The following is a 22350-nucleotide window of genomic DNA, read 5'->3' as shown; positions in this document are numbered from 1 at the left end:
GCCTCTCGTTGACTATATCCCTGCTTTTTTCCCCCTCAACAGCAGTCTGCTGTGTTTTGGCTAGGTTTGCACAGTACAAGTACCACATACATAATCCTTGCAGCAAGCTCATCATAACTGCAAGGGACCACATCACATGTCAAATATGAAAAGGTCTGTCTGTGCTTAAATAATGTGCTTACTATCCAACTCAATGGTACTCACTATAATCCACCGGTGACCAACAGGTTAGAGGTGGAACTCTCCTGTGGGTAGAGCACTTACTTAGTCTGTGTTTACCTGTCTTACATCGACAATCTTTTTCTGTTGAAGTCCTCGGACTTCAGGATAATGCCATTTAATTACCTACTCATGTGATGAGACCCGGCATGCCAGTCTCATGCCGCTGACATCGTTGCCAAGGGCCAAAGTAACAAAGCCTTTCTCAAGGAGATGCGAGAGCTGCACTCGCAGAAGACACATGGGGAGGATATTTAAAAATAGACCACCAATCCCTCAACAAGGCACCCGCAGCTGAAAAGCAAACACTGGGCAAGGAGCCACCCATGAATTTAAACTTGCTACTGGCTAACCATTTCAGCATAGCCTTAGAATATTAGAAATATTTTTGGTTAAAAAAATCATATATACTTGATTGTACATTCCAGAAAATAGAGAAGAATCATGAAACTGCCCCGATTACAGTGTGAAGATACTTGCAGTCATTGCTATTGTCAGTTTTAAACTCCAGCCTTTGTAATGTTAAGTTAAGATTAATGCTAAAGTGCCAAAATAGAGAAACCACAGCACAGGTGCAGCCACTGTAGGCATTACTCCTCCATCATAAGCCAAAAGTTGGACTTTTTGACTTTGACATCTGTCTAAGGTCTGGGATCAGCAGCAACATCTAAAACAAGCAATTTGCTAAGAGTAAGTGGACACTATCCTACTCACACCCGAGATGGAAACTACTGCTGTTCTACGGACATCAAAGCCACTGCCTTCAGCCATACCCATGTTCTGGAACCACGTACAGCGTCCGTCTCTCTTCCAAAGAGCCAATGTTCACTGCATGTGCAATGCAGGAACACAGTAATTATCAAACAAATGGCAGCGGGCAAAAAGCGGCACACCAAACTAGAAGCCCCATATAGACCCTTTCAAAGCCCCCCCCCCAAGCAAGTCCATCAATGCTCCCAGTGTGTGCACCTCATCGATGACTAACCCAAGAACGGAGTACCAAGCCTCCTTACTCCATCTTATCAATGTACCGCACTCTTATGCTCTCTGCTTTGATCTCACATTATGTCACCAGCAAAATCCAGTTCATCCTCCTAACAGCTCTGCCAAGTAGTCATAAAGGAGGACCATTCTCCAATTGTTTTCTAATTGAAAGGTAAATGGAAAGGCTTAGGTGCAAAAGATGCAGAAGCAGGATTCTACTAAAAATTAAACAGTGAAGTGTGAATCCGGTGGAGAATAAGCAAAGCTCTAGTTTGTCCACAGCAAGAGAAAATTCAAATGTATTTCTAATGACGTTCCTTATGGTGCTTCTGCAACTGCACATCTTGTGCTCTTTGCAGCAAACCCAATCTGCAAACTTTATTGTTTAATTAATAAAGGGATGTCTGACATGCTGCAATTTTCTCCTCTCCTCTCCCAGCCTACCAACTCTTTTCTTCATTGCAAAAACCAAATAGCAGTGTGAAAGTTCTACGTATTCATGAAATAAGGATGTAGTGAGTTTTTGATAAAGCTCTCTATGTTTCAAGGTGAAGCGCACTCGAGGCAACCAGGCCATGCGGGCTTGGCTGGTCATGGTTTATTATGATGGACAATGGACTGACGACCCAGTTATAAGTAGAGCTTTTATATCAACCAATCAATCAAATATGAAGCAGCGGTCGCGCGCAGCCCCGCCGAAGACCCGCCAAAGAGCTGCCCGTCTGCGCCCGTCCGCGCAAAGGTCGCGCCGGGCGCCGGGCACTCTGCCCCTCATCCTGTCGTTAAATCGGCAGGATGTGTTACTCTAAATCCGAGCTGCTGAGTCTTCAGCATTCCTCTTGCTTCTGCACCAGACGCAATCCTGCTCATATACACCACCCGCTTGTTACTCCCTCCCAACTGTGTTCTATTTCCAAATTTAAATCTAAACCTCTTCCCGTCCACACCTTCAGGCTAGGACACCTTAATGTTAGATCCATGCACAAACACTCTTCAGAAATACATGATCTTCTATCTGACCACTCTCTAGATGCCCTGTTCATGACCGAGACGTGGCTCCTTGATGAGATGGACTCGGTCTGTAACCTGGTAACACCTACAGGCTACTCTATCTATACGGTGAACAGAGGCTCGAGAGGGGGCGGGCTCGCGCTCATAATCAAATCCCACTATCAGTGCCAACTCGACAAAGTAGATATCAAAGGTAGCGAAAGTGCTCGCTTCTCGATTAAAGTCAGCCCCCAGTTCTGTGTTACTGGCCTTCTGGTCTATAGACCCCCCGGCGCTGAAGTTCCCTTCATTAACTCTCTCCTACAGTATCTTAATGCCAATGTTATTAACTCTGCCAACTTCACGATTATTGGCGACCTTAATCTACATCTCGACAAGAATACCGAGTCTAAAGCGGCAACTTTTTTAGCGGATCTTGCGGCTTTTGAACTCGAGCAACTTGTCTATGGCCCCACCCATAGAGCAGGACACCTCCTTGACCCCATTTTCACCAACATCACGGGCGGGTCCTCGGGCATACCTATTCCCATGACCTGGACTGACCACTATTTAGTGATGTTAACCATCCCCTGCAAGTTAAGTGCTGTTGTAGCATCCACTTCCTCAGTTCAGAAACGGCCGTGGAGAAAACTCCATCTTGATGAACTCCATGACATTCTGGCATTACATCCCCTACTCCTGAGTGAAGACCTGGATGCAGGATACGACCAATTCTGCCTCTGGATTACCCAGGCTCTCGACACGCTTATCCCTGCCAGATGGACCAAGGCCCGCACCCACAAGGCGAGCCCTTGGTACAACTCAGACCTTGCCATCTTGAAAAAGGAATGTAAGAAGGCAGAGAGACGTTGGAGGAAAAGTTACGACACCAGTCTTAAACAAGAATACGTCCTGCTCCAAAAATCTTACCATCGGAAAGTCTGCAGAGTGAGAGCGGCATACTATGCCAGTGAAATTAATAACAGCCCTAATACCTCAAAATCGGTTTTTAAAATTCTAAAAGATCTCACGGCAAAAAAAACTGTCAACGCCATCACTACCTCGCCCGACCTCTGTAATAAAATGGCTAATTTCTTCACAGACAAAATCAAGAAGATATACGACACTTTCCCCAAAGACCCACAGTTACCGGTTACCTTTGATCCTACCAGACCCTCCCTCACGTGCTTTCCCACACTTGACTGTGATACTTTCTCTAAAATCTGTAGAAAGATTAAATCCGGGTCTCCGGCAGATCCCTTGAAACCTGACCTTTTTTGTGACGCTCATGCACTCATCTCAGACCATGTTCGTGACATCATCAATCGGTCACTCTCCACTGCCAGTGTCCCAATCAAATGGAAACAGGCATGGGTATCCCCCATTCTAAAAAAACCCACTCTGGACCCCTCACTCCCAGAGAACTTTAGGCCGATCTCCCTGCTCCCTTGGCCTGCTAAAGTGGCCGAGGCACATGTCAATAACATCTTGTCCAACTTCCTCCTGTCCAATAACATTCTGGACGACTCCCAACACGGGTTTAGAGCTGGTCATAGCACTGAGACAGCCTTGCTCAGTGTCTCTGAGGACCTCCGTTCCATTCTTGACGCCGGTGGTACTGCAGCACTGGTCCTATTGGACCTCAGTGCTGCCTTTGATACGGTGTCACATGAGGTCCTCTTGATGAGACTGGAGGAAATCGGAGTTACAGGGGCTGCCCTGGGGTGGTTTAGAGACTTCCTGTCTAACAGGTCTTTCAGAGTCTCCACCCCCCCCTACATCTCGAAGGAGCATAGCATTGGACAGGGAGTGCCGCAGGGCTCGTCCCTTAGCCCTACCCTGTTCAATGTCTATGTCCGCCCCTTAGCGGAGGTGGCCAGAAAGAATGGAATGGCCTTGGTATCATATGCAGATGATACCCAGTTGGTGGTGGCTTTGAATAACAACAATGGTCTGGAAGCCAGTCATTTCAAACAGACACTCATCGACATCACCAATTGGATGACGGCGAACTTTCTCCAACTAAACGCCGGTAAAACCGAGATTCTCCTCTTAGGAAAGAACACCGCTTCCTGGGGAGACAACTGGTGGCCTGACATTCTGGGCTCTCCCCCCAAGCCGAAAGACTGTGTTAAAAATCTAGGCGTCTGGATTGACTCGGCTCTAAAATACACCACCCACACTAAGAAAGTAGCCGCCACGTGCTTCGGCATCTTACGCAACATCAGGCCCATCCTGAAGTTCTTTGACTGCCGCACCCGCCAGCTTATCGTCCAGGCGACGATCCTTTCTAGACTGGACTATGCCAGCTCTCTCCTTTTAGGAGCAAACCTGGCCGAAACCACCAGACTGCAGAGAGTCCAGAATGCGGCTGCCAGAGCCCTGGTTGGCCTACCTCGCCACTCTTCTGTTTCAGGAACTTTAAGGAAACTGCATTGGCTCCCGGTGGGAAGAAGGATCCAGTTTAAGGCTTTATGTTTAGCCTTCAAGATCCTTAAAACCGCCTCTCCCCCACTGTTGAGCCCCCTCCTGTCTGAGTACACACCCACCAGATCTCTCCGTTCAGAGGGACAACATCTAGTGACCATCCCACGCACCAGACTTGCCAGAGTTGGGGGACGCTCTTTCAGCCTTCTTGCCGCCAAGCTATGGAACAGCCTGCCTGTAACCATACGGGGGATGCATGATCTTCTAGCCTTTAGGAAAGCCATCAAAACCCATCTTTTTCAATAACTCTGTTTTTGTACATCTTCATTCTTCCCTTTGGTCAGTTCACAGCGCCGGGACGCCCCTTGGCTGGGGCAGCCGTGCGCTATATAAATTCACATAAAAAAAAAAAAAAAAAAAAAAAAGCGCAGAAAACCGCCCATGAGTGTCTTGAGGAGCTTCTGTGTGGTGATCATTTAATCCGAACAGCCAGGTCTTCAGTACTTTCTTGAATTGCCAGAGCCACGGGGTGGTCCTGAGGTGCAGGGGAAGGTCGTTCCAAGCTTTGGCTGCCAGGTGTGAGAAGAAGCGTCCTCCGATGTTGCCTCGAAGTTTCTAGTGGGGTGTCTGCGAGGAAGAGGGAGGTGGATCGTAGGAGTCTAGTCGGTTGGTATAATGTCATATGTTTGTTGATATATGCTGGCCCTTCATTGGGCAGAGCTTTGTATGTGTGGATCAACATCTTAATGTCATCTCTTCTGGAGCTTCATCGTGATGATAATGATGGTAAATTTTTGTTCGGGAGAGAGAAGAAAGCCACCCGAGTTTGCATTTGATATGTGTATGTGCAAGTACTAAGGAGACTTCTTAGGTGTCTGATCGTCCCGTGGGTTGCAACGAGTCATTGAAGCAGGTTGTTGAGTTAAAGACTGAAAATACTACATGGCAGTCACAAAAAAGTGCGGAACATGAGGGTCTTAATACCGGGTGGGATGGTACTAAGTGGATGCAGGAAATGAAGACTGCTACTTACAGAAAACATCTTAAACTTTATCGGATTTAAAAGCGAAAGACGATGGAAGACACTTTTGGCTAAGTGACTTTGGGCGATTACTGGAACCACTTCTGCATTCATTTGCGGATCAAATTTATCATTTTGCCTTGAATTTTCATGTGACATGCTTTTAAATGTACTTCCTATTTTAGTTAATCTCTTTTAGCAGTGGCCCTGAATGACACACCCTGCAAAGGACAGAAACTATGGGAAAGTCAAGGAAATTCATACTTACTAAAAAATCATGATCGATGCCCATACAGTCTGTCAAGACCTCAAATGTGGGAGCTTGGCACAGTTTCTGAGAACGGCTTCTGTCCCTTACAATATTTTGTATCTTCTTAATATGCACAGTTTTTTTTATACGGTCAACATATTGCCTTTTGCTGAATACATAGTGATGTGAAAAGGAAAAGAGAAGTGTGGGAGGGGAGATGGGCAGCACAAGAGAAAGGGCGTTTCAATGTGCGGACAGTGACAGCGGGAGAAGCAGAAAGGACCCCTTCATAGCAATCCTACTTATTACAGCGAGAGTGTTATGAACCCCAATATATCCCAAGATAGGCCTAGGTAGTTGCACAACCATTTACCTACATTTGTTCTACCATTGTTCTACATATCGATTCTGGCGCTGACCTTTAACCTAGTTAGGTGCCGCATAAATCTCATGTAGTAGTCTCCGAAAACTAGCCTCATTTATTATGCATGAGGATTCTCAGTATCACAGTAGGACTACCATCTTCTGCATAATAACTCTGTATAAGGGTCACAACTAACATCATCCTTGGCCATGTCCACAGTACCATGACCATCTAGGTAGAACTCCTGAGGGTACCTTTTGGGTATATAAGTACCAAATCTGCGCTCGGCAAACCAGAGCACGAAAAAAGACTTCCACACAGACGAGACGCTGAAGTCCCTGCATGCAGACACTCCAGCACGCAGTGGTCCCTCGCCGGGTGTCCAACTCAAGACCAAGACGGGGTTCTGCCCTCTCTCACATCAGGTAATGGGGTAGGCTGTTTCCATGGGGGATTCTTGGCTGTACACTAACATACATGCTAGGTACACTTAGGTACATCTAATTAGGGTTTGTGTTGTAGGAGTGCGCATTATTACGGTCATGTATTTATATGCCTGCATATAATCATTGTTTTAGCACCATGGAAGAATTCTACCTTTTATTTACTCTATTGGAGCTTGTAATAGTCTATACATGTTTCTGCTTTATGGTCATTGCAGCACATGCATTTTTTACTAGATTGACACCGGTTCAATAAATACTTATTGAAATCGTCCCCACCTTTTATTCTGTGTATCTCTCTGAGACAAAGTGAGCACGAGTGACAGGGCGAGAAATACTGTACTGTTTCCACAATTAATGAGGGGTCAGGGTTGTCATGTTCGATAGTTGCCAGAAACTATTCGCTCCTTGGTATGGTTGGGGGAGCATCTGGTGGCACTGTGAGCTAGCTGGTCTACAGACTAACATATCCTTTGGGGGTGTTTGGAATCAGTCTGGACACCAATCCCTTAGTTAATGTAGTTCAAAATGTGCAGATCCTACAGATTTGTAGGAACTATACAACAACAACAAGAGAGGGGAAAGGAATGGAGTTCTGATTATAAGAAAATATGCAGAGTAAAGCAATAAAGAACAGGGGTGAAAATAAAAGTTGGGGGAACACAGGAGGATAGGACGGGAGTGCTTCAAAGTACTTATGAGGGTAGCAAAGAAAAGGTAGGGGTTGGGAGAAAGACTGAGACTGAGACGAAATCTGTCTCGTTATCCATACAATTTACAACTGGCAAGCAGTGTGCGGTTCCCAAGGCCTAAGATCTTACATTTTGTTATGTTCAGAGAAATTTGTAAAGTGCATGAATCGCTCAATAATGGCATCTCTGTGCTCAATCCAAAGCTATTTGCAAAGGAAGGTAACTATTCATGGGATCTCCTTAGATTCAGCCAGGCAAAGAACAGTTTGCAGATTTCCTGACTGTAAGCTGATGCAAGGCATGTCCATTTAATGAGGGGTGACAGAGTTCCAGAGCAGTGGCCCAGTTAAGCTAAGGAGCAGCCATCTTTATGGGCCATCTAGCAGTTAATCATCAGAAGACCAACCACCAGAGATGCTACAGAGATCTGAAACAGTGTAGTCTCCATCACTGGACAATGCAGGATGGATCAGAGAGTACCTTCTACTGAATCTGCGGAGTGCCCAGAAGTCATTAAACAGGACCAGTTTTCATAAAGTCAGATATCTTCACGCGGACAACATTTGCTTAATAATGACCAACATTAAACGTGTTATCTAGTTTTAAGAATACCTGTGAATAAAGGAAAGGGGGTGGGGTTCTTGCAGCATCAGCTGTTGGTTGCAGAATAAAGAGCAGGGACTGCAGAACTTGAGAAGCTGTCACACCAGCAAGAAATACAGGAAGTGCTAAAAGAGGTGTCCTTTTGCGGAAGCCCTACAGCAGTCTCTCTAAAGACCTTGTTTACTTCTGAGTAATTGTGGCTTAGAGCAGATTGCCAAATGGAGTTATTTCACAGTTTCTTAATAAAGTGATAGCAAGTGACAATACTCCTGCGTTAGTTTGGTATAATATATTGGCAAAGAGCAACCTGGGATGGCCTTAGAAAACCTGGTTAAGAACTGTTAAGTTTGCTGCATTCTGACCCATTTTCTCGCATCAGGTTTAGGACCAATGGCAAGCTTACTAATGAAATAAATCTCCAACCCTATAATTTTTGTAAGCACAAACAGACAAAATGCTATTGAGCCCACCAAACAACAGCAGACACCTACAGTATAAGTGCAAGTTCAGCATATACTATTAAAACTTATCAATTTGGCATCTTTGTTATAACCTGCCACAACCTAACTGCAACTTCAAACCTGTTCATATATGCAAGAACCAAAGGATAGACTAAAAATTCAGATCCAAAGATAATCAATCAAAATCTACTAATGGCCCAAAGGATTGTAACCTCTGTGGAGCATCAGTTCAGGACTTTATACCCCTGATATGCATTTCCCGGTGTTAAAGTGCCGTCGACGGAATTTACTTAAGAGGAAGTTCAATGAAAGAGGTATCCACACCTGCCGATCAGCAATACTAAAAACTCTGGACTCAGAGGACCCACAATTAATTTGTCAATTAATTACATTTTTTACCTATTTTGAGAGTGTATCGAAAGAATAATATAGGTTATAATTATAATTCAGCAATTCAAGCATGTTTTAAAAAACAAACATATTTTGTAAACTGAATTCAAATTTTAAATGTGGAATTAATTGTTTATATCCAATCTTTTAGAGCACATGAAGGAAATATATTTTATAGTTTGGAATATTGTAATGGTTTTAATTAACTATACAATAAAGAATTTTCTCTCTACTAATGCATTCACAAGAGCGCACACAGCTCTAAACCCGGTCCCTTCTTTCAAGCACAAAGGAACAAAGACAACTCCATATACAAGATACTATAAACAGACCATGTAACAAAGGTCACAAACCGATACAATAAACAAATATGACACCAAACAACTCTACACAATCACTGATAAATCCAGAAGACTATTTCCTGAGACCAGCTTAGCAGCTGATGGACCAACTACAAGGAAAGCTAGCCAGATTACAGACAACCTCGAGGATGTGGAGTAGGACCACACTGCTGCATTCTGCTGGCAGAGAGGAGAGGTCCCGGTCTGTTGGCTCCTACAATGGACTGTACAGCTGGAGTTAGCGTGCAGGTGTGCATGTGAACCTGCATGGGCGTAGTTCTGTAGTGTGGTGAGCTAGGCTGTGCTCAATGCAGAAAAGGAAGGCTTCATTCCTGGATCTTCTAATCTACGGCTTCAAATTCAAGCTCATCTCCCAAACAAGTGATGGGCTCATTCCTGGTCGCTGCATTGATCCTAGTCAAGAGTCTGGGATGCACAACAGCCAACAGAGGTTGGGAGTTTCTTCCAGCTCCAAACCAAACGCAATTCTATTTCCTTAATGAATCTGCTGAATCCAATTGTGATGGTCCTTAGTGCCAAGCCATCACAGGAGCTTCTATTTCCTTTGATAAATCTGCCAGACGTGAATGCACTTTTCCCTAGTGGAAAACAGTCTCTGGTGCACTTGCTTATTTAGGAACAAGTGGCTTTGCTCCAGGCATTTTTGCAGGGAAGCTAGAGTGACAAGACCGCAACACATGGTCTGGCAGAACAGTTCCTTTTCTGGGCTACAACGAGTCAATGTTCCACTATTTCTGCCCATCTAGTCGAAGCCTTCCTCTACTTTGCAGCCCTCCCTTTGCTGAAGGGGGATACTGGAAGCATTCTTGCACAGTCAGTGAGCTCCTTCCATAAAGTTGCTTGCTAGGTAACTATTCCTGGTGGGGATGCAGAAATGCCCAGGTTCTTTTTTCACAAGCCTGGCAAATGGAGTTGGCAGTTAGCGACCCAGACCCTGAACTCAAGAGCCTTTCTTGGTCAAAACAGGTGCAGGGCCTCTGTTCCTGGTTGATGAGAAATCTCGGATTTGTGCTTTCTGCCCCATACGTATAACATGTTTGTAGGGTGTATGCATTCTACATGTCCAGCTCTGCGTATAGGTCAGGCAATTCCAAACTTTTACATATTCCTCCCAGAATTATTCAGCTACAGTCTTCTTTGTCTTTTAGTGTCCGCTGGAAGGTGGGGTGGAGCGGAGAGCTCCTTGTCAGAGGAATTCAAAACAAAAAACAGAACATAAGGAGACGTTTCATCAATCAGCTACCTCTCAACTTAGTTGGCTCAACATGTATATGAAAGTATGGACCAGGAAGGTGGCAAATGCGGTCCGTACACTTCAAAGGAACTCAATGTCTCCTATGTTACACGCGATAACCTGGTATGAAAGGAAGGAGCTCAAGAATATTTTGAAGACGCCTTGCAATTCACGCTGTGGTTTGGGAGGCTCTTTCCAGCCCCCATCTTAGGTCCCATGGTGTAGAAAAAAAAAATCACAATGGTTTTCTGGACTGCCACAGGGGTATTGTGGGGTATTCCACATTGGTCCTTTTTAGGTCTCGCCTGCCAATGCGCTCGTGCATTGCTGGCGAGATATAGAGGGGCACCAGAAAATCCTACCAAGAGGGATTTGAAATGCGGATTATGGCCAGTGCAGGTGCAACGGGCGCGCGCTCGCCATTTGCCCCCCTTAAATAAGACTAGAAAGGAAGACGCTCCCACACCACCATTTGTCTGTGCCTCTGCATCAGACTTAAAAGGCTGCCGCTCCCCCGCCCACCGCCCTGCCAGAGCAATGCCGAGAGCTTGTTATTTAACAGCGCCGTACACACAAACACACGCTTCACTGAACCAGTGGTTGCGCGTTATATACACATACGCGCTTTGAAATTATTTTCCCTTTACTTTTTGGTCACTGCGGTTTTTATCAAAACGACTTTGTCGCTTGATACTTTCTTCAAAAGTGCTTCGCTGAAACTCAAACTGCAACTTCCTAAGAGAATCGCACGAAGTTTCAAAATGGGACCTTTTACTCTTTACTGTTCACCGCAATTTAGTTATCAGCGCTGTGCACTCAAACGCTCCACGAGACCTGTGGTTGGGCGTTAATACACACATACCCGCTTTCAAATAGAAATAGTTTCCCTTTATTTTTATCTTTGTCATAGCGGGTTTCATCTAAACTGTTTCTCCGCTCGATACTTTAAATCATTCATTACGCCACATGCTTTGTTGGCAAAATCTATTTTAATCGTAATCGCGCACCCCTCAATATTTTACAGGTTTTACCAACTACACGGACTAAAAGTGGGACTACAAACCACTAATCGTCGAAAAGATAGAGGCAAGTTTCTGAATTTCCTCTATTAAACATGTGCCTTAAACATATCACATAGCAAATGGATCAACAACATTCATAATCTCCCAGCAGGTACACAGCTACGCCTTTGACTTCCAGCTAATTCCACCAAGGAGGAGTACAGCCGAATTGAGGTACATTTAAGTAATATTTTGGGTTTACAGTGGGAAATAGACACTTTATATAGCAAGGTGATAGAAATATACTTATTGATGATTTTTTTAAACATACACTACCATGTACACACCCTCACATCCCCTCACCCTCCTCACATCCCCTCACCCTCCCTCACCCCACCTCACACTCCCTCACCCCACCTCACACTCCCTCACCCCACCTCACACTCCCTCACCCTCTCACACTCCCTCACCCTCTCACACTCCCTCACCCACCCTTTCACCCTCACACCCCTCACCCTCACTAGCATAACAAAACATAACATAGCACAGCAAAACACAACAAAGCATAGCATAACAAAGCATAGCATAACAAAGCATAGCATAACAAAGCATAGCATAACAAAGCATAGCATAACAAAGCATAGCATAGCATAACAAAGCATAGCATAACAAAGCATAGCATAACAAAGCATAGCATAACAAAGCATAGCATAACAAAGCATAGCATAACAAAGCATAGCATAAAGCATAGCATAACAAAGCATAGCATAACAAAGCATAGCATAACAAAGCATAGCATAACAAAGCACAGCATAACAAAGCACAGCATAACAAAGCACAGCATAACAAAGCACAGCATAACAAAGCACAGCATAACAAAGCACACCAAAACATAGCCTACCTTAACAAAATACAACAAAACAAAGCATAGCATAAAGAAACAGCATAGCATAACAAAACATGGCATAGCATAACAAAGCATAGCATGGCAAAACATAGCATAACAAAACACAGCATAGCAGAACAAATCAAAGCATAGGATAGCAAAACATAGAATAGCAAAACAAAACATAGCATACAGCATCACTCAGTAAAACCACAGCATCACTCAGTAACACCACAGCATCACTATGCGCTACCACAGCATCACTGAATGCCACAGCATCACTCGTTCGCCATCACAACATCACTCAGCGCCACCACAGCATCAATCTGTGCAGCCATTCAACAACACCTGGTTCAAATATGTGCTCTCAATGTTTCAAGCTTTATTACAAATGTCACAAAAAGATGTTAATATTTCACTTCTGTTCTTGGATTTCCGTCACAATAAAATACACAGAACATAATCTCCACAAAAGTTATTTACAAAAGTTTAAGCTATTGCCATTATAAATTACAATAACTTATTTAAGTATTAATTATTTTAAAAAAATAATATTTGTAATATCAATACATGTAAGTCACGTAAATACAACACATTGCATTACAAATGCTATAGGTGTCTCATTTGCGAAAGTTATAACTATTGGCATTGTAAATGACAAAGCTATTAATTTCGCTATTTTCAAAAACAAAACAAATAAAAAATGTGTCATTTACAATACCAATAGCTCAAACTTTCCTAATGAGAGACCTATTGCATTGCAAATGCTTGTTTATGTTACTGCTGGTATCCATCTCAGATGAACTGACATGATCACTGCTCGCAATCTTCCATATGTTGGCCGTGAATATAATCTTTCCCTGATTCCACCACTCTTAAAACACTAATAATAGTAGCTAGGGATGATTTTCATTTAACTTAAGTAGCTCTTATAACTGAAAAGGGTGGATGCCCGAGCTCTACATAAGACGAAGAAAAAGACTCCAATAAAAAAGGGACTGACAAACCAATAAAAGTTTTTTTTGTTTTTTTTTTAAAGAAGTACCCCCTCACTCTCTTTAAAGCTGCAAATTAAACTCAGCTTGCCTAGTATCTGTTCACTATTCTCCAACTCTCTCTAGGTCCTTCAGAACCTACACATTGACGCACTTTCCCCCTTTGAACAGAAAATGCGATATAGGCATGCAGAGCAGCATTATGCTGTAGAAAACGCATTCCGTCTGTAAGGTGAGTTAGCTAGCATGATTAGTTCCAGGAGTTCTCCTAGACAAGAAGGATGTCACAGGTCGAGGCTGGAATTGTAAAGCTACCTATAAGCAGATTCAAAGCTCAAACCCTAAATGTCCTCTTAAGTGACCTTCAACTATGCCTTTCAGAGCGATTATAAACCTACCCATAGGTTTATTTACTAGCTCTAGAGTAGTTTACCTCACTTTGCCCCCCCTCCCGAGAGCACAGAAGAGGGCTGCTGACCAGATAGAAAACATTATTCAGAGCATGCAATGCCCTTCCGCTTGCAAACGAGACATACTTTTAAGTGCTGTGTCAAAAACTCTTGCGGCTACTAGGATTAGCACCAAAAATAGCCTTGCAATAAAACCTGACACCATCAGAACACCCAGGCTCCAGCTCAACAGTTTCTTAAAGAACATAAAATGTAGTTAGTGTGGGAACACATTCAACTTCTTTCTAAGGTGAGGAAATTCAGAAGAGCTCACTGAAACCCCATTGAAATTCTTATGTTCTGGGATACCAAGATGAGGCATTTCAAGGCTTTCGTTAAGGTGGCATAGGAATTCAATGGAAGAAGGTAACTTTTCTCAGAGTCTAATGGCGTTACCCTAAACATTGGTCTGATAGCAGCATTTAGATCATACCAGCATGTGAATGATTCTTAATTCTTATCCAGTTACAGCTAGAAGAATCTAAGCACATGAAAATACTGCAAAAGGAAGGTGGCAACCACTGTTTCCTACTGGCGAGAGCTCGCAACAAAGTCAGCCTGGAATGCACAGCCAGTCCCAGTAGCTTAGTGGATGAGGTCAGAACTGTAAAGGCTTTCAGTGGACTCACAGTGTGTGAAGCTTGGGTCAACAAGACAGATACCATGTACCGGTAACAAGCACAGTTCATGACAAACCGACAGGCGTCATGCAGAGCTCATGACAAACCAACCGGCATCGAGCAGAGCTTGCGAAAAACCGACCGGCGGCACGCAGAGCTTTGCGACAAACCGACCGGCTGCATGCAGAGATTGCGACAAACGGACCGGCTGCACGCAGAGATTGCGACAAACGGACCGGCTGCACGCAGAGATTGCGACAAACGGACCGGCTGCACGCAGAGATTGCGACAAACGGACCGGCTGCACGCAGAGATTGCGACAAACGGACCGGCTGCACGCAGAGATTGCGACAAACGGACCGGCTGCACGCAGAGATTGCGACAAACTGACCGGCTGCACGCAGAGATTGCGGCAAACGGACCGGCGGCACGCAGAGATTGCGACAAACGGACCGGCGGCACGCAGAGCTCGTGACAAACCGACCAGTGGCACAGAGAGCTCGTGACAAACCAACCAGTGGCACAGAGAGCTCGTGACAAGCCAACCAGTGGCACAGAGAGCTCGTGACAAACCAACCAGTGGCACAGAGAGCTTGTGACAAACCAACCAGTGGCACAGAGAGCTTGTGACAAACCGACTAGTGGCACAGAGAGCTCGTGACAAACCGACCAGTGGCACAGAGAGCTCGTGACAAATTGACCAGTGGCACAGAGAGCGTGTGACAAACCGACCAGTGGCACAGAGAGCTTGAGGCTCAAAACCACCACTTCAACAAGGATTCTTCTAGTCAGTCTTGGAAGAGGGATCATGAATAGACCAAGCAAGGAGTTTGAAACACCCCTCCACTCCTTAGTAGACAGCATGTAAGGACTGTGTTTGGCCCTCTGGTGATGACCATGCAATACACTTGATCTGGCACTTATAACAAGTACAGATTTCCCCAGTTGCTAGAGGCATGTATTTGACTGGGATTATATATCTCTCACACACACACACTGAAAAAACAAAGGTTACGGTAACATTATTGTTAGGTGAATTGTACAGTAACAACGCAAAGTTTTAAACTGTAAAAATACAGAATTTCACCAGTAATATTTATCTCAAGTAACTATAACGGGATCTAAAACTTACGCCTCGCCATGCACAGCTTTTATAATCAATAATTTAATTGCAAATGTTACAGTGATATTATAAATGATATCATACAAGATGTCATAAGGGGTGCAATATGTGGGGTCATTAGCAGTGCGTGGCGAGGGCGTAAGTTATAGTTACCTTAGGGCACGAGTTATAGTTTCTTAATGATAATTAGAAAAACAAAGCTTGCCACATGTAACTTATAAATCAACTAGTTGCATATATGCCTTGGTCATAAAAAGCATGTATGCTGCTCCTATATCATCCTATAAGGAAATTAAACATGTCAAGTCAATACCATGGAAAGGATCTCTGAGGCAAGGCTCACCAAACAAAACAATAATATAATACATTCGAACAAGAAATCACACAGATCCTTGGTGTGCTACTGAAGGAATACAGTTGGGGCCTACTTCAGGAAGGAGCTTGTTATTGATGGTGGAGCCTTATCTAAACCCAGGTCTAACAAGTTCACTGCTGCAACGACCTGCATCGCAGTGATAATAAGAGTATGTGCAAATACAAAACCCTCTTAATAGAAGAGGGGGAGGGGTGGCAGAGTAGGCGAGAAAGCAGAACTGAACAGATAAGAGGCAGCGAGAGGAGAAAACAGAACACACAAGGCTTCTGGTTTGAGGTCACCAGTATGAGCCTCTGCATACATCCTGCAAACCAGGTCTTCAAGGGAGCAATGGCAATTTGATATTCACAATCACATAGCAGGTTTTACTTTCTGATTGTGAATGGAGATGGTGAAAAATATAGGAGGTAGTCACTCTTGGAGAACAGTTATGTTCCAGAAAAACTACATCTGATCAACAGAGTTGAACACGAATAGCACCCTCGAGTTAGAATAGGCATAGTGCTTCTTGCACCTGCCAGTTTTCCACTGACTTTGCACATTGATCTCAAGTCATTTACTCCATGCATTTCTTTGCTCCGTAATGCCAAATTGAAACAGTAACATACATATACAAACTATATACGTATATGTTAATATAGCTTGAACGTAGTATAAAGACAAAGGCGCACTGCATATGATCAAAAAATAACGTACACACGCACTTTAAACAAATGTAGTGTTTCCTACACACAGGCGCCATGATGCAGAACTACGATTCTACTCTTACGAGTCTAAATACCAAAATGTATATCTCCACACAACAGAGATGCAATGCTAGTTGACACCCTGACTACAACTTTTTCTGTAGTGTGGTGCACCACATCCTCTGCCCTTCATGTTCTTCCTCACATTCAAGCTACACTGCAGCCGATTCATCTTCGATTACCTCTTAGAAACAGAGCGGGTTTAAAAGAGTTCCACATCATCACATGTGACATCTCTGAAATCAGGGGTGTCTATATCCTGGTCCAAGTGACAGCACCTAACAAGGTCCACATATACCTCCCAGATTAAGCTGAGGAGTTGCCCAACTGCCTGGTTTGAAGTACCCCACACCCCTGTTTAGCGTAGCAGGGAATAGATTATTTTTTGCTCAGCAAGGGGTTTGTGCCCCCGATTATATAGCATATGAAGCAGTGACAGAGAGCCAGGATGTCAGGGCGCCGAGCCAGTCGCAATCTATTATCTCTTCACAAGCTAATGAAGAATTGTGTACAGTGCTTGTGCATCCCAGCTTATTAAATTAGAAAGTTTTTGCTTGGTTGAATTATTATACATATAAAAAAATTGAAATCATGCAGCACTAATAATATTAGTAGCGGTCAATGAATTTCATTGAACATAGGTAGCTCTCAGTACAGAAGAGGTTGGAGACCCCTTTTCTAGATAGTTTCGAAATTCTAATTCCCTTCATACTACCGCCTGGCCAGGGAACTCTGCTCTCCCCTTGTTGTTGCGCAGCTGCCCCCCTCTGCTCTCAGGTAAGTGTTTGAGGCCCTCCTCCACCCGCATGCTTCAGCCTGCGCCTCATCCCCGGTGGCCCAGTGGGAGAGCCTTGCCCTTCTGCTGGTCCACTCGGCCAGCCTTCTCAGTTTATCTCTGCTTTTCTGTCATTGTCTGTCTTTTCTGTCGGTCCTGTTTATTGTGCCCGTTTCCTTAATCCTGGTTGCTTTTTATTGTACCTTGTTGTGTCCTCTTTCCGTTTGGTGCCCTTGTGTCCGTTTTCTCCACCCTTGTCCTGCCGCCCCCTTGACCCCTCCCCCTGCCGGTTCACGCCTCCCAGCTGCGATCCCTTCCCTGCCCCCTCCTTAATGGCAGCTGCGCGCTAGCTTGTCTACGCCCATCCACGACCGCAAGCAGCACCAGGGACCCTGGTTCTCCCCCTCGCCAACGCTACGACTCAGCTGCCCTCCACGCACTCAACCCCGGAAGAAAAAACAACTGGCGCAGGCGTCCGGAGGGCCATGGTGGCATGGCCCTCCTCGAAATACACTCCCTGCACAGACACACAATAGATATCTGGGACCTCCTCGATACCCTTTCGCCAGACATCGCCTTCCTCACGGAAACCTGGACAAACTCCACCTCCACCCCAGATGTAGCCATCCTCAACAGTTATAAGATCCAAAGGAAGGACCGCCCCAACCACTCAGATGGAGGACTTACCATGGCGCACAAGAACTCCCTCCAACTCACCACTTCCAGCACGAACGACTCCTTGTCGCCCATGGAACACCTCCATTTCTAGATCTAGACCAGCCCCAGAACAACCCTACGTGGAACCCTCGCCCTCAGAACCCACGAATCACGTTTACCACAACCATCACTTACCTCATCGCGCCCCTGCCATCACCTCCATGGACTACATACTGCTCAGAGAAATGAACTTCCACCTCGACAACTTCAGCGATCTCAACTAAACCACCTTCATGGCCAATCTCATCAACATCGGACTGAAACAGCTCATCACCACCCCTACCCAAAAGGAAGGACACATCCCTCGACCCCATCTTGCAGGAGGAAACAACATCTATTTCAGCCACACCACGCAACCCCCTGGACAGACCACCACTGCATACACTTCTTCAAGAAAACAATCGCTCGCAAACCTACACCACGCCCTCCGCGAAGGAATTGGAGCAAGGTCACTGAGGAGCACCTCAACTCCACCCTCAACCATGATCCCCCTCCCACCATGACCAACGTCAACTCTGCAGCCAACGAACTACAAAGATGGATCACTAACTGCGCAGATAAGCTCGCCCCCCTCCGTAACTCCAACAGACAGCGCCCCATGAAAGCCACCTGGTTCACCACGGACCCGCGAGAATCCTGACGCACCTGCAGACGTCTCAAGAAAGTATGGAAAAACACCAAAACTCCAGAAGCGCGAACCGCCTATAAGAATGCCATGACAGAATACCACCAAGGCATCAGATCCACCAAAAGGACCTTCATCCAAAACAAAATCCTCGCCAACACAAGCAACTCGAAAGAACTCTTCAGCCTCATTCAGGAATTCGCCAAACCACTGGCGAAGCATCAGACGTCACACCTTCCCAGAACCTCTGCAACAAGCTTGGCTCCTATTTCCATCTCAAGATCAAGTCCCTCTACGACAACTTCAATGAACAGACACCGAAACCACACCTACCTCCAGCAACGCCAGCCAGCCTACCATCTCCGCCTGGACCCCGGTCACTACCGAACCCACGACCATGAGGAGCCCCCACGGGCCCCTGCCCACCGCACATCTTCCACAAACCCGCCACAGCACCCGAGCTACATCAAACCATCAATGTCACCTTCAAATCCTGCACATTCCCTGATGACTGGAAACGTGCAGAAGTGAAGCCCCTCCTCAAGAAGTCCTCCGCAGATCCTACGGACCTCAAAAACTACAGACCCATCTCTATACTCCCCTTCACGGCCAAAGTCAGAGAAGATCATCAACATCCAGCTCACAAACTTAATTGAAGCCAACTCCATCCTCGACTCTTCCCAATCAGGATTCTGCAGCAACCACAGCACCAAGACCGCCCTCCTTGTCGCCACAGATGACATCTGCACTCTCCTCAACCAGGGACCCACGGCGGCCCTCATCCTACTGGACCTCTCTGCAGCCTTCGACACCGTCTCCCACAGCCAGACTCCACAACGCCGGCATACAGGGAACTGCCCTAGACTAGATCCGCTCTTTACACACCAGCCGAACCCAAAGAATCAGACTCCCGCCTTTCCTCTCCGAACCCACCGAGATCAACTGTGGAGTACCTCAAGGATCATCGCTCAGCCCCACACTTCAACATCTACATGGCCCCCTCACCGCCATCGTCAGACAGCATGGACTCAGCATAGTATCCTACACAGACAACCAGCTCATCCTCTCCCTCACGAAGCAACCAGACTCAGCTTCCAAGAAGGAATGAAAGACCTTGCATCCTGGAAGAGCAGCTGTCTGAAGCTCAACTTGGAGAAGACAGAAGTCCTCAAACACACCCACATGGGACAAATCCTAGTGGCCTACCGCCCTCAGCAACTCCCCCACTGCCACGGACCATGCCCTGAACCTCGGCATAAAACTCAATCCTCTGCATCCTACGACATGAACACATCGCCCACCACCTACGAGACCTTCATAAGCTCCTCGTCGAGAAGAGAGTAACCTTCAAGCTACACACTCATGGCTACCAATCCCTCCACAACACCGGGCCCCAATACCGCAACGAAAGAGTCTCCTTCCGCGTACCCAAGAGAAACCTCCATTCCGCCGACCTCGCCGAAACCCTGCGCATCCGCAGAGCCAGAGTGGGTGGAAGAACCTACTCCTACATCGCACAAAGATCTGGAACAAGCTCCTGCTCAACATCAGACGTTCTCCCACCCTGCACAGCTTCAGGATAAGCCTCAAGACCTGGCTCTTTGGCTGAATCGGAGCTGCACGCCCCCACTACCTCACGGGTGAGTAGCGTACTTCACAAATCCCTGATTAGTTGATTGACTACCAAGACACAACTGAATCATTCTGTCAATAACAACTGAATCATTCTGTCAATAACTTGGTAAAGATAGCATTACAAAACTTCCTCTTTGGCAGACGTAAATAAGCGCAGGAACAACATGCCTTAGCAACTCAGGGAAATCCACGATATGGTCGTTCCCTCCTTTCTGTAAAAGGACAACACCTTTGGTTCCCTAACAAGCCATATAAAAAAACTATAATTCCCACTCTCCCGGATGACCGTGTGGTCGGCAGGTTGAGACTACAAGTGATATGTAAACTATACTACTCATGTTCAGAGTACAGTACGTCAGTTGATTGTGTCATCACTTCCCCATGGAATTCCCTGCAGCTTCATGTTCACCTCTGTACAGTACAATTATCCTCGACCTGCCACTGCTTACGATTGATCGCTGCAGCCATGACTATGACCAAAAGGCGACTGAGATGCACCATACAAGTACGTCAACAAACTGCTCACAAGATGTAACTGAATAATGACCCTGCTCCTGACAACCAGAGTCCACGTCTGCAAAGTCCGACTGGTGAGCAACGAGCAGAATTTCTAGAGCTGAAGTTCTCGCATTTTTCAACGTAGCACTTTTCATAAGCAGCAAATCTGCACTTGTTCGACATTTCTCCGTCGCTAAGTTTCATACTTCTCAATAACTCTGTCTCCTCCACATTGCCCTGACATCACCCTTCCACTTTTTTGGCATCTTTACCATAAAGTACTCATCCATCTGATACGTATATTGCGTGCACTTTAACCCCAAACCTACCCCTTCCCACCTTCCTAGCCCATTTCCCTCTTTTCACAGACTGGCTGGTACTCACGGTCCGGACCTGCCTCCGTAGCACGTAGAGCAGGAAGCTCCAGAGCTTGGCCGCGATGGCCAGGAAGCTGCGCACCCCCAGCAGGCACTGCGTCTTCATCATGGCCAGCAACCCGAGCTCCGCCAGGGTGGAGAGGAGCGGGGGGCCGGGTGGGCTCCGGGGGTGGAGGCGAGGACAGGCCGTGGCGGGGCCGGGGAAGGGCCTGGAGGGTAGACGGGGAGTGAGGGGGTCCTGGGTGTGAGGGGCTGGCAGGCACCGGGCTACAGACTGTATATATTGAGGTAGGGCAGAAGCAGGGGGGCCTGAGGTCGGGGATAGGTTATGGGGGGGTTGTCATGGGCCCTGGGAAGTGTCTCTAGAAGCTCAGGGGCCTGGAGTGGCCCTAGAGGTTGAGGGCCCGGGGGGAGGATCTCCCCTGACAGCCAAGGGGAGGACCTCAGGGTTATTGGGGGCGGAGCCCTGGAGGGGAGGGCTCCTCGGAAGGAGGAAAGGGGAGGTTTGGATTTTCGTTCCCCTCACTGCCTTGGCTCGTCGCCGGTCCGCCTCCGACTTCCGCGGGCGGTTCTGGTGCCCCTTCTGACAGCCGCCATTACTGACCCCCGCGATCACTTCCGGGTTGACCACTTCCGGCGGGGGTGCGCGGCAGGAAACTGATGGGGGAACAGCACAGGGACGTGGGAAAAGAAGCGCGCATGCGCGGGCATGTCTTGCTAAGGCTCCTGAAGGCGTAGTGCGCAAGCGCAGCGGAGGTGGTGCGTGTAGACATAAAAAACAGCCTTAATGATGACAGCTGCCGTTGAAACGAAATGAAGATTAGGACTGGGGTTTGTATGTGGAAAGAAAGTGGCCACGTTTTAAATAGTTAGAAATAGAATAAGGAATTCGAGGAAAATACCGTGGGATAGCTATTCAACTTGCTTCTAAACTGTGCTGTTCCCAATGATATACTTTTTCTGTTTTTTTAGTAAAACATTGTCGAATCTTGAACATAACTAAGTCGTGCAAACCTTGCATCTTTTTATTTTTGGTTAATCACCATTCTCTAGTACTTGTAATAATTACAATGCTTGAATGCATTTT

The 22350-nt window shown here is 46.1% G+C and overlaps 1 protein-coding gene across 2 annotated transcripts in view; it reads right to left on the bottom strand.

Moving 5' to 3' along the window:
• CTDNEP1 (CTD nuclear envelope phosphatase 1) overlaps nt 1–21898 on the bottom strand; it is a 68801-nt gene extending 46903 nt beyond the window's left edge. Inside the window, exon 1 of one of the 2 annotated variants that reach the window (XM_086946098.1) lies at nt 21271–21898. In XM_086946098.1, coding sequence (XP_086802224.1) covers nt 21271–21372 — 102 coding nt within the window. In that variant the 5' untranslated portion in view covers nt 21373–21898. The remainder of the gene's footprint in view (nt 1–21270) is intronic. The other variant, XM_086946099.1, reaches the window with a different exon arrangement.
• Nucleotides 21899–22350: the final 452 nt, after the last annotated feature.

The sequence above is a fragment of the Lissotriton vulgaris genome, chromosome 12 (assembly GCF_964263255.1).
Source record: "Lissotriton vulgaris chromosome 12, aLisVul1.2, whole genome shotgun sequence".
Taxonomy (NCBI): domain Eukaryota; kingdom Metazoa; phylum Chordata; class Amphibia; order Caudata; family Salamandridae; genus Lissotriton; species Lissotriton vulgaris.
The sequence above is the reverse complement of the archived record's forward strand: the minus strand, read 5'-3'. Positions and strand labels throughout refer to the sequence as shown.